The sequence below is a fragment of the Epargyreus clarus genome, unplaced genomic scaffold (genome assembly GCF_041222505.1).
Source record: "Epargyreus clarus isolate Ecla_fem2 unplaced genomic scaffold, WU_Ecla_fem_2.2 ptg000002l, whole genome shotgun sequence".
In the NCBI taxonomy this organism is placed as follows: domain Eukaryota; kingdom Metazoa; phylum Arthropoda; class Insecta; order Lepidoptera; family Hesperiidae; genus Epargyreus; species Epargyreus clarus.
Window position 1 is genome coordinate 10372152 of NW_027332210.1, and position 13890 is coordinate 10386041.

Here is a 13890-nt window from a genome sequence, read left to right on the forward strand (position 1 = left end):
AGATTAGAGCAGATGTCTGCTGCTGACGAACATTGAAGAAGGTCTCAGGTTTGACGTCTGATTTTGCTGTCCTGTAAATCTATGTATTTGAAATGAATTTATGATAAATACTTGAGTAAAATAAAATTAGATTTCATAAAATAAAATAAAATAAATGAAATTCAAGTCCTTTGAAAACAATTAAATGTAGCTGTAAATCTTCACCATCAACCCATTGCTAATTGTATAAATTAAGGGTTTTTATTTGTTTTTTATTTATTTGATTTCAGTGCTGTCCCTTTACTGGACAATGTTCCCACATAATGAAATCCCGTTCATCCCGTTGGTCAAAAATTTGAAACATAGTCGTAGTTGAAAAATATCACGAGACTAGCCACGCACATTTTTTTGCTCAAAAACGAACTTAAATGTAATGTATTAATTGTACTATTATAGTATCATGTACTACGTTACGTCATGTGTAAAAACAAAGCACGTGTCTGCAGTGTCAAAGCGAAATTGAAATAAGCTTTTACAGAACACAATTACCTTTTTCGCTGCAGGTCGGCACACAGTCGCGTACCACGGTTAGTTCGCTCACATATTTCTGAAACAAAGAGAAATTATAATTAGTTTTCAAACAAAAACTGTCAAATACGTGTGAACGATCTTTGGGAGAATTGAATTTATTTTAATTGGTTATTGGTCTGTATTGTTTTGTTCCTAATTAATAAACTCCTATTTCTCATTAATAATAGCAATGTTGAGTGCTGTTGTGTTCTGGTTTGAAGGGTGCAGTGACAGAGACATATTTTGCCGAAGGATTCCAATTTAGACTTTAGGGGCGGCGTATTTGTTGCTGATGTCAGGTAGGTGTCTTATCTGAGGTTGATTACTGATGTCCAAGGGCGACGGGAGCCACTTACCACATAAGGGGGACTACGTGCTTGTCTGCTACCTCTGTATTAATATAAAAAAAATCACGCACAAAACACGGGTAGAAAGGCGCACTATAAAATAGGAATAACATTATTTCAGTCGTTTTGAAGTCACCTTAATTTTAAGAGCCGATAAGAATATACTTACTATAGTAACAATTTAGTAATAACTTTACGAGACCACACCTGGTATAACCATCAATCAACGGTTCTATAAAATTACCCGCTGCTCTCAAAGTAATTAAGTTTCTTTCATCACAACTAACTACTTTGTTTTTACTTCTACTTCATGTCCTACTTTAGTTCATAGTTCTTTCAGAATTTGATTGATGGAAATTACTAAGAAAATTAGTTATGTTATAAGGGGAATTGTGGTATACCATATTTTTGTCTCTTTTACCCGACAGCGTAGGGGATTGTTTTTCAAGCTTATGACTGAAATCTCATTTAAGGTGACGTTGGATTCGTCTAAATTGTAGGATCAAAATTATTTTTAAGTAATCAGGATTTTGTCTTTAAAATAATATCTACATAAATAAAATAGACGTTGTAAGCGGTCAAGCATCATTTGTAAGTGGTTCTACCCTCCATAAACATTTGTAACCAACTCTTCATATAATTATATGAAGCAGAACCTTGTATAACAAGAGTTCTGCTCATAGCCGATCACATATGCGTTGATACTCCTGAGAACTAAGATAGTAGCCTCATGTGTATGACAGCCGGCATACACATTCTACATCCATTCCACTAAAAGACAAGAACTGCTTCACGCTAAAAAGGTATAAACATCCATACAAAGTTTATAAAAAAACGTGACGAAATAAAAAAGCTTCATCACCAATGCAAATGTATAAACTTAGGCGAAAATGCCTCAAGAAAAATAATATGTAAAGAATATTTCATGCGAATAAAGTGTTGCGGACGGCTCTCAAAGTTTATAATGGCCCTTAAAGAACGTGAATCTTCGCCAAGAAATGGGGGAAATACGAAAGTTTTGCATAAACTTTACTACAATAAGTTGGCTTATACGAGTGGAGTGTTAAATGATGATGAGTTAATGCATTTGACTTACGGCATACAACTTTGTTGAAATGCATTAATAAGCTTAAAATAAAATAAGTAATTCCGTAAAAAATTAAAGGTAAAGATCTAATGGTTGAAACAGAGCTTTTAGATTGGAAGGTCCGAGATTCAATACCCTGATCCTGAAGGGTACATCCCTTGATTTTTCAAAATTATTTGCGTATTATAAATTAATTATTACTTGCTTTAAAGGCGAAGGAACATATCGCGAAGAAACCGACACGCCGGTGAGTTTAAAAATCAAAATATAATACGACACTATTTACGAACACTGATTAAATTCTTTGCAAAATATCTTGATATGAAAAGGGGCACAAGGTTTCTCCGTATTAAATGTAGGCATCTTTTGTACATCATAACCGATCTAAGTTAAGCATCATGCGACCGAGAGTTGGATGGGTGACCGATGGTGGCTAAGCATGCTTATTGTCTTTTGGAGAGCACGTTGCGCCAGCTGTCTCGGCCGAGTTGACAAGCCGAGTTAGAATCTTAATCATACCTAATTCTTCCCTAAAGTTCTCCCCGCAATGCCATCAATTTTAACGGTATCATAACGCCCAAGTCTTATTAGTCATTATGACCGGTAAACACCACTACCGGTTTACATTATGACCCGGTTCTGTCCAAAATAACATCGTAAACGGAGCTTGTATTAACATCGTAGTTATGGTAATGCAGAAGGCATTAGCACTTTGCATTAGCGAAGTTTGCTTTTGTGTATTACCTACTTTGTTCTAAAATTAGAGTGCTTTTCTAGTGCGTTTTCCTGAGTACAAGTCGTTTAATAGTTGAGGGTTGGTTTAACTTCTAGAAGAATATCTACTTTTTATAATATTTCAGGGGAAAGGGAGCGTGCAGTCCATCTGATGGCAAGTTGCTACTGTCGCCAATGGACATCTGTCATCAACTCTACATAAGATTCTACATAAGATCGTTGCTACCACGTTTCGGATAAGTTTTAAAAGGTGGCTGAGTTAATATGGTTCAGTCTCGAGTTCTTGAGTGTGGCAAAGGATATGTAGAATAAGTCGGCTACTTATATGAGAATGATGGTCTATATAAGTTGACTATGTTCTCGCTCACTGCTGTGTTTTGGTTTTAAAGGTGAGGTAAAGGAGGCATAAATATCCGAAGTATTTCAGCTTAGTCCTCAGGGGTAGCGGCCCATCTGTGGCCGATCTCAAGTAAAAATCAAATCTTATCTGGGGTTGATTACAAATGTCTATGGGCGGTAGTAACCACTTACCATGACTGCATGCTCGTCTGATATTCCGAAATTATAAAAAAAAATATACCCGTACTACAAGTTAGTTTGGTGAACTAATAACTTCATCGGTCAACGTGTTAAATAAAGATAAAGATAGGATAAAACTTCCCCGACATTTTCATAAACTCATGACACACTAGAACAACTTTGTAGTGTTATTCTGTTCCAAGTTTCAAGTTATGACTTTAGCACAGGAAACTTGTTATGTCAGAATTAAGTTTCCAAATCGTTTTATCCATTTTCTTACATTGTAGTGCAGTTTTATTATACAGCCTTGTTATGACCGCATGATTACTACAATATTGTAACTGACAATTGGTAAGTATACTACTTAGTTAAGTTTCAATAAATTCAAAGATTTAATCATCATATACCTACCTATACCTATTTGATGGTAGAACCCTTTTTTGGTTTGACTCCGGCACCACCGCCACACCTATTTCTGCCTCATAACAGCAGTGTTAACAGTGTGTTCTGGTTTGAAGGGTGTGGTAAGGGAGACATAAATTTCCGAGGCGTTCCAGCTTAGTCCTAAGGGGTAGCGGCGTCCTCAGGGATGTCCATGGGCGGCAGTAGCCACTTACCATCAGGTGAAGTGCTTGCTCGTCTGCTACGCTCATATTATATAAAAAATATACATACAAGCAAACTTAATTTTCGTAAACAGCTACTATATATTTGTAAGTACAAATACATAAAATGTAGAAAATTTGTCTAGTACTGCCGCGTCCACATACTTGCTGTATCGCATTTTTAAGCTATTGCATAGCTTTTATCGCGGGCTTTGAGCGCGGCGACCGAATCGAGAAATTCCGTAACGAAAATTTCTAACACCTTAATTCGTCAACTGGAAAACAGCAGTAATACATATTTAAAAAAAATTAAACGCCATTATGATTTATTTTATTTAAATGATTCCAACGCTTTATCTTAATGGTACAACTACTTATAGTAAAATAGATTGATGTTATGATCGAATGAAATAGGGCGTGGTTTAGCGCAACGATAATTGAATTGGTGGTCGATGTTTATTAGTTTCTATTGGGCTAAAGATATGACCTTATCAAAGTGACCGTAGGCATTATACGCTAGAAGTGTTTGTCATTTAAAGCAATACTTTGCAATAAAAATATACAATGGAATAATTAAAACGCCTTTTTATGTTTTTTTCTGATGTTGTAATGTTCTGATTGTTAATAGATGGCGCTACACCTAAATCACTGAATTTTGCTATAGACACAAAAGTTAAGATTAAAACTACTTCGCAACAATCCGCTACAAATATGTATGATGGTATATATTTTTTAAACCATGCAGCATGTACCACCCTCCCTCCCACAAAGGGTGCGTGCAGACGCAAAAAAATAAAAATTTACACCACCATACATACCACCACCAACACGTGTTTCGCTCCATAACGGAGCATCATCAGGGTAAGTTGATTCTACGACGGTTAATCGTTAAGTCTTAACGTACATATATAACGTATATAACATACATATATACCGTACATATAACGTATGTACCTACATATTTGAAGCGGCTGTTGCGAAGTAATTTTAATCTTAACTTAATAGCATGGATTTCCGCAAAGTAACGCCTGATACACTTAACTATAGATACCAAATCTAGAACTAGATACTAAACTTACCTATTCCAATGTCTCTAACAAGTTGCAACATTATAATAGAAATAAAATTCGTTTTCTATTATTTTTCCTCACGCGTATTTTCTCTTTCTTTACTTTTTCCAAAACTAAAACATTCCATCCTTCACGCCGATACCTTATCGCTAAGATACCAACGATTTATAGGAAGTGAAAGTCAGAATCCAAGGTACGGATTCTTACCGAAACGGTAGATTGAAACTTTTTCAATTATAACTTTACCGTCCCGACACTATGCTTAGTATTGATCGATAAACATCCCTAATTCCGTCTTGTTTGTAATCCAGAAATGAAACTGAAATTATCAGTTTGGGCAAACTTCCAAATGTGCTCAAAAGATACTATTAAAGTTTAAGTACGCTCTTTCTTGTCACATTTAATTCCAAGATGTGGAATAAAGTAAATTAAATATCAGACTTTAAGTGATATGGGGCATTGGAAAAATACGATCGGTCATAATCGGCTACCTTCGTATTTATAGAGAGCTGTTGCAATAAATTTCCACGATATTTGTGAAGGCTTATTATAAAAATTTTATTTTTATGTTTTGTATTCTTTTTTATTATGTTAAATATAATGGTATTTACAACTCCATATTATATATTTTAAAGTGAAATCGAATTAAAGTTGTTGTACAATAACTGACAAAAAACAATATCCTCTTTATGAAGATCGAAATTTGATAATTACTGCCTGTAAGTCACTGTTAAATTTCTATCCTTGGTAAGCAAAATTAGGATAGATTAATTATCAGTAGCGTTCGTTAAAAGTGACCACAAAACATGAAATTTAAAAAAAAACAACTAAAAATACACAAAAGTTAAACCTTTTTTTACTTACTGAATAATTATGAACACCGAATCTTACAAAATTTTTCATCATTAACCTTTACAGGGGTCGTCTGTTCATAAACAAAACTAAATTCGCTACCTTCATAATTCCAATTACGTACAGACTCACAAGTGTCTAATGTCCTCACATTTACCGGTATGTGCTCGTTTGTTCTCCTAATGGCCCTACCCACTTGTACGAGGTAATCGTTCACATATGTTATGCAGTCGTTATGTCGCTGAAGCATGCATAGTACATGCCAACGACTTCCATAGGTTGTTTTATAATATGAGAGTAGCAGATGAGCATGCAGTCCACCTGATGGTAATAGCCGTCCATGTACAATTCCAATTAATCCCTTGTAAAGTTAGATTTCTACCTAAAGTCGGCCACTGATGCGCCGCTACCCCTGAGGACTAAGTTGGAACACCTCAGGAAACTATGTCTACCTTACCCTTTAAACCAGAACACAGCAGCACTTAAAACCACAGACCTATATTTGGGTATGTGCCTGAAACTATTGCTATTAGGCAGAAATAGATGTGGCGGTGGTGCCGCTGGAATCGAACCACTCTATGGTCTATCATCTTTGAGAGTATAGTAAGCGTTATTATTATCTGTGACCGGTATAATACATAACGTATCTATCTACTTATGACATGTTCATTGACCTCTATGTCTTGTCGACACGTAAATTCTTTCCTATACGTAAATTGTTTCCTTTGCTGCTAATATTAAGCAAAAAACAATTTGTTTAGTTCATATTCATTTGTTTCTTATACGATCAAAACAATTTGTTTATCATGCTCACTTATATCTAACAACGCCTTAAGTAAGAAAACAGATGTTGCAATTAAACTGTTTGTAGTACGAAACAGTTGGAAAACAGATCGTCTAATTTTGCGATTATGGCTCTGCGTATTCTTAGCGATATTACGAAACTCATTTCTAACATTAATTCTATTATTGTGTAGTTCCTCAAGGGTTCATGAAGGTTATTAAGGTATTATTTCAAAGATATTTTAATACTCCTTAATGTCATAATGAAAAAGAAATCCTTTGAATAAAAGTGGTAGAACCCTCAGTGAGTCGACTCTAGCTGCACCCCCTCCACATTCATTTCGGCCTAACACAGCAGTGTTAACCGCTACTATTTTCTGGTTTGAAAGGGTGTGGTAAGGCAGACATACTTTTCTGAGGCATTCCAGCTTAGTCTTCAGGCGCTCTTTGCTGCTCTGTCAGCTGTGCATCTCTCGCCGACTTCAGGAAGAAATCTAATCTTATGAGCGGCAGTAGCCCCTAACCATCAGGCAGACTGCGTGTTCATCTGCTACTTCTATATTATAAAAGTACCTTACCTCGCAGTAAAATTGTGATGGTTCGTTTATGATAATAATATAGTTTATATCTCTTGTGCATGTTTAGCCACTGCATTAATGACCTTTTTATTTTCCAATCCAATCTTCGCTTAGTCGTTAATCAAGTCATAAAATTAGCCATCATTAAATAAGTGCAATAAAAGTTATGGGCAGTAGTTATTGCCCATCATTATTTTATGTTTCTGATGATTATCAATGCTTACATTTTCGTGTCACCACAAATATTTTGCTATGCATGCTTATGTCTATCAGTGCTTATATTACGCGATCACTATCACGATCATATTCCACGCTTATTTATATTTTGCTATCTAAACTTTCACTTGGTATCAATGCTTACAATTACGTATCACCACTTATATTGTATCAATGTTTACACCTATCAGTACTTATATTAAGCGATCACTATCACGATCACATTCCACGCTTATTTATATTTTGCAATCTAAACTTACACTATGTTATCAATGCTTACATTTTCGTGTCACCACTAATATTTTACTTTTAATGCTTACGTGTCTATCAGTGCTTTTACTAGACGATCATTATCACGATCATATTCCACGCTTACTCTTGTTTTGCAATCTACAATTACACTTGGTACCATGTAGGGTACTATTTCATATCACCACTAATATTTTGCTATTAATACTTATATGTCTATCAGTACTTATATTAAGCGCTCACTATCACCAGTAAGCGAAGTGCAATAACTTATTTTAGCCAGTTTTAGCGCGTCATTAGTTCCTAGCGCTTGGATTGAACGAGCAATTTCGCGTTATGAGGCCCAGTTTGGCGGACAGTTAACTCATTTTTTGTTTATTTAACCTAAAGAGAAAGTTGTGCCTGAATTTTGAGGCTTCTAAGTATAATTAAAAAATTAAGGAATATTAGGTCTGACTTGATAGAATGATTGTCTTAGAGATTTTTATAATAAATTGAAACCTACTAAAATATAAAACATATCAAAACTCTGTTCTTTCGCTAGCTATATAAAGTACTATTCAATTTTATTAATAAAAGTTTAAAATTAACATGTATTTTAAAATATTTCTTTAAATCCCTGTTTTTATCTAAACTGGCGTGTATATTAGTGTACACCGAATGTGGGACATATTTCTCGATTTACTTTATAATACAAATTTGCACTAAATATTTCTTAAATATCTACACTAAAACCCTAACGTCGAATATCGATATCTAAAAATATTTATAAACTTTACTTAATATTTTCAAAATGTCAAACTTAAATCCAATAATACAAACTGGCCAGCGAGCTGCAATTTAATTTTTATTACAACTAACTTTTTAAACCCAGATTATCTGACTAGGAATTCCGTTGGAAACTAACTTTCTGGAATCAAACTGTACCATACAGTAACGGATGCTGCGGTTGCAATACTTTACACAGCAGATAAAATGAGTTTATCTAAAGTTAGAACAAATGCATACATTTGTTCACCATAGTGAACGTAATAATATATTTTATTAATAATAGAAATGTCACGTATGCACATTCGTAATATTATAAGTTAGGTAAATGTAGTGCAATAAAACTTATACTTCATATTAAAGCGTAAATTTGACAACAATAGTTACTCGTATATGCCTATCAAGGCTAACATTAAGCAAGTATCATCAATAAGTCAAAACTTTAGGTTGGTACAACAAAAATAATTGTGTTATTATTATTATTATTATTATCACTAACAATATAAATGTATTTTTCTCAATTGACGTAACTAGTATGCCCAATAGAAGCATATCTAATGATGATTTGAGGGTAGCAGATCCTGAAATTTCGCAAACGCGTTACCTTTGTGGACTACATTAAGAGGTATTGTACTTAATTTACTATCCAAAGTACCATATCAAACACAGCAATACAGAAAAAACATAGACAGAAATAGCTCACTGCAGTTGTACTACGAAGGGTTTTATTTTTAACTTACTTTATTATGATTCTTGCCTGTATATTTTATTTTCACCAATTCTATAGGCATACATAAAAACTATAAAACATTAAAACGATTAGATACCGAGTAAAAGCAACTGAAAATCAAACTCCATGTTACATTCCCCTAAAATATCGAAGATATCCCGACATAATCAAACATATTCTATCCGGGGATTTATAAACCAACGGAGGGACATCAAGGAGCGGGAATAACGGAGCAATTTCCCTCGCAAACGTTACACGACGCCATTTTGTGCGACGCCGCCGACCTCTCAAAATGGCCGCCTTTGTCGATGATAGCATTGAGATTACGATAGCGTTGGGGACACCAAATGTGTATATAATTGGTTGGTCGTTTAGACCATTTAGATGCATATCAAGATACTTACACACACGTTAAATTAGTGGGAATATTAGCTTAACATAATGTTACGAAAATATGACCATGTTTCTGAATATCGCGCTAAACTAAAGTTACTCCCAATTCGCCTTCGCCTGAATGCTCACATTATATCTCTTATCTACGGCGTTTTATTTAATCCGAATAACCCTACTTACCTGAAACATCGCTTTCAATTTCTCCACGTGTTCTATGATCGATCCCTTCACTCTACTGAAAGCCTTGTTCTCACTAATCCTTCTCACTCAACTTCCTTTTACAAAAAATCATTTACTATAGTAGCTATCCGTCTCTGAAACTCCCTTCCTGTTTAAATACGTAAAGCAAAATCTTTACATTCGTTTAATAAACTCGTGAAATCGCATTACTTGCAGCTCTAACCTTGTTTTTATCCCTATCCAATTCTTTTACGCTATCTCTAATCTTATCTAACAATTTAGTTACTTTTCCTTTTTCCTAAAACTGTTATTATTTTCTGTTATTCTTTTAACTTTTACCTTTCTTCTCCTTTTATAGTATGTTCTATGCCATCATCAACTTACTCCTTAACTTCACTACTTTAATGTTATTTAAAAATGCACTCTTTATTTAAACCCTACCTATTTTTTTTTAATTCATCCTTACTTTTACTCCTCACCTTAGGGTTGCCTGGAAGAGATCGCTGATTAGCGGTAAGGCCGCCTATTGTATCTTTTTATAGTTGTATGTTACTTTGTTATTTCATGTTTTGGGTACAATAAAGTATATTATTATTATTACAGATTATTTTATCAAAATAAATAGTTATATGCATGTGGAAATTTCGTAATACAAATCTAACAAACATAGGTAGTATAGTTAGCCAATGTAGTGGATTATTATATGTAGTTATGATTATTACAAAACTTTTATGGCTATGAACATTAAAAACGTGTAACATGTTACGTAAATGTGGTAATATATTAGAATTGTTACGTCGATTCAGTAGGCGACTTCCGTAATCGGCGCGTTCCGTAATGCGACATTTCCCTTACCATGTGTTTTTACGTTTTGACAAATATGTCTGTGTTGGTATTTGTTTACGTATTTGCCCATACAATTTCCAATCAGCGCCCCTAGCGGATTGTATCAGAACTACAGTGTCAGTAACGTAACATTAAATGACTAAATTGACAAAATGGCGCTTTATGTTTTGTCTCTCTTTTTTGCGTACCTGTGAGGCAGACAAAAAAACTTGAGCACTTACTTATTGTTACGTTTACTCAGTCTACTGAAGCAAACGGAACAGAATAATAGATTGAGTAAACGTAATGTAAAATTGTGGGAAGTGTTGAAAACGCATTGTAAGGGTAGTGAAAATATACTCCTAACGCGCCATAAGAAGTATAGCTTTAAGAGTACAAAAAGTTTTTACGTACGTTTTTCTCAACTAGCTTTTACGCGCGACCTCTCTCGTGGTCAGAGGTCGATGACAATAGTTATTTTTATCTATCTCTAGGTAACATTACTTTTTTGGAGATAAAAGTTACCCTATGTCCTTTTTAGATACCTGACAACGTGTGTACAAAATTCATGACAATCGGTTTAGTAGTTACGGTGTGAAAGCGTAACAAGCAAACTAATTCACTAGCGCATTTATAATATTACGATTACGAGTAGGCAGAAATTTTCAAATGACGATCTTTGGTAGAATCAGTAAATAATAATTAGTTAAATATTAATAATTGGTTATATCTAGTTTATTGCTTATATAGGGTCTATATATAAATAATTAATATTAAATTGGAATTGTTTTGTAATCATTATAAGTAACATTTTTGTAATCATTTAAAAATCCATTTTTCTTTTATCCTCCGTGCATTGTTGTTTGCGCCTATAATTGAGGTAACACTTGCTTTGTGCCTTGTGATAATTTGTACCTATATTTATTGTTGGTGTTTACCTTGTTGGTGCAACTAAATAAATAAATAAATAAGTATATAGTGAGGTAAACGAAGAAGAAAATATGTTTAGCTTTAGGGCAATTTATAATGCACTATACATAGCAAAGTTCTGTTCTAGTCATGAACACATCTGAAGTACATCTGTATGTAACAAAGTAGGTACTTGAAACAGACAGTTGTAACGTAGTGTGCTCATAACCAGTGTGGAGGCGGAAATGGTATTAATCTTGTGAACCCATTGAATTTTGAAGACATTCTTGAGATTTTGGAAGAACATTTCATAATATAGGTATAGTCCGCGTAAAACTGCTAGTCCGCTCTGAATGTAGAAATGAATTGCGTCGCCATAGTAAATTGTATGGTTACAACTCCTCGCAACAACTTCAGAGCGGACTAGCAGTTTGGCGCAGACTATACTTATATGTTTTTGATGATATATGCATATCGCATAAGCATAGTAAAGATTGTTTTATAATTTCGAAAGTTCACCATACATACGCCCATAGGGTTCAGGTTTCGATCCCCGGCCAGAAAGATATCTGAATGATAAATTTAGGTTTCTGTTTCTGGGTCTGAGTGTTTGTGTATTTGTCTCTGTGTGTGTCCATGGCACCCACAACACAGGGAAAATGCCTACTGATATTATTTAATTTTAAACAATTCACTTTTAAGTTCGATCTCCTCACATCAATCTAGTTTGTAATGTATCGATATTACTTTTCGTGTTGGTATATATAGAACAGTACTTCTGGTCTCGGGCTAAGCAAAAGCTAAGTACCTTCATATTTTTGTTCTAATGTTCGTGCTAATGTGCTTTTAATGAAAGCTTTAGGCGTGTATATATGTAGGCTTAAGATGTTGCTGATAACCTACGTTTATATTTCTTATATGTATTATTATTCCTATTTAATATATTGTTAATAGTAATCTGACCAATTTTTGTTCTCTTGTTTCTAAATTTGAAGCCCTTTGATAGATTTAGACACTTATTTTTTTTTTTTGTATTGCAAGCGAAGGTGGTAGAACCCTTTGTGGTTCGACTCCAGCGGCACCACCGCCACGCCTTAACAGCAGTGTTAAGCGCTGCTGTGTTCTGGTTTGAAGGGTGTGGTAAGGGAGACATACTTTTCCGAGGCGTTCCAGGTTAGTCCTCAGGAGTAGCGGCGCATCTGTGGCCGACCTCCGGTACGAATATCTAATCCTATCTGGAGTCGATTACAGATGTCCATGAGCGGCAGTAATCACTTACCATCAGGTGGACTGCATGCTCGTCTGCTACACCATATTATAAAAAAAAAGTTTTATTTAGTTCTTCTACACTTTTCTAAGCGTCTTAACTAGTATTACGCCCCACTAAATATCCACAAATTAAACACTTAGGCAGCAATCTTGCACACTAGCAAACTAAGAAACGGGTCAACAGGCCTGGAAGTGAAAATAGCCACGATTGCAATGAAAATATTACGGTGAAAAGTTCATTTTTGCTTTTCCTTGAATCATTGAAATAGTAGTATTATTACTTAGTTTTTCGAATTTTCATTTTGAAAACGTAGAATTAAATTTGTTCGTATCATTGACCTTCGCTAGGTACGGGTCTCCTCTGTGAATTATTTAAAAGGAAATTTATTTATTTTACAAACCAGGTGCTAATGGAATTCCTCACGATGTAAATATCGTTATTAAGTATTTATATTTAGCCATTTAAACATATTATAACGATTAATTTTTGAAATGCGTATATTAAAAAAATCAGAGATCTGGTTTGAAAGACAGATCCACCGTAATGCTGGGAATTCATTTCACTAGGCAATCATCGCTACCTACACACGCATAAAGACAAATATAAAGCGTATGGGCGTAGTTATACCTTTGTTAAGAGGTTTAAAAGCACAGGCATAGTTGAGGTCAGCGAAAATAAGGTCGGCTAGCCTCTAAAATTCTTTCTCACTCTATAGTCTGAAATTTTAGGACGAAAATCCAAAAACGTGCTCCTGTTTGAAGCATTTTTCTTTTCTCGCTTGTGCTAAGCGGTCGGGGTTTCAGACTTAGACTTAGAACTTAAATATAACGCACATGATACAAATCCTGACCCAAATCTATACTCTATACATATAAATTAAATTGGAGTGTCTGTTTTTAATATTGAAATAACCGCTTTTTACAACAAGCATATGAATATACATACGGTACATACACCAAAATAACAATTTTTGTCTGTCTGTCTGTCTGTTTGTTCTGGCTAATCTCTGAAACGGCTGAACCGATTTTGACGGGACTTTTATTGGCAGGTAGCTGATGTAATAAGGAGTTGGCTGCTTATATTTTAGATCTAGCTGTGCCCCTGTTTCTTTTAACGCGGGTGAAACCGCGGGCCACAGCTAGTTAGAAATATAAATAACGCATTAACATGCCTGTCGGAGAAAGAAGTGGACAACTTATTTGTGAACCTAAATATCGATGTAGTA

The 13890-nt window shown here is 34.6% G+C and overlaps 1 protein-coding gene across 1 annotated transcript in view; it reads right to left on the reverse strand.

The window, feature by feature from the left end:
- Positions 1-13890, reverse strand: part of LOC140747553 (uncharacterized) — an 84043-nt gene that overhangs the window by 32250 nt on the left and 37903 nt on the right. The window contains exon 3 of the mRNA XM_073080068.1: positions 529-586. Coding sequence (XP_072936169.1) covers positions 529-586 — 58 coding nt within the window. The remainder of the gene's footprint in view (positions 1-528; positions 587-13890) is intronic.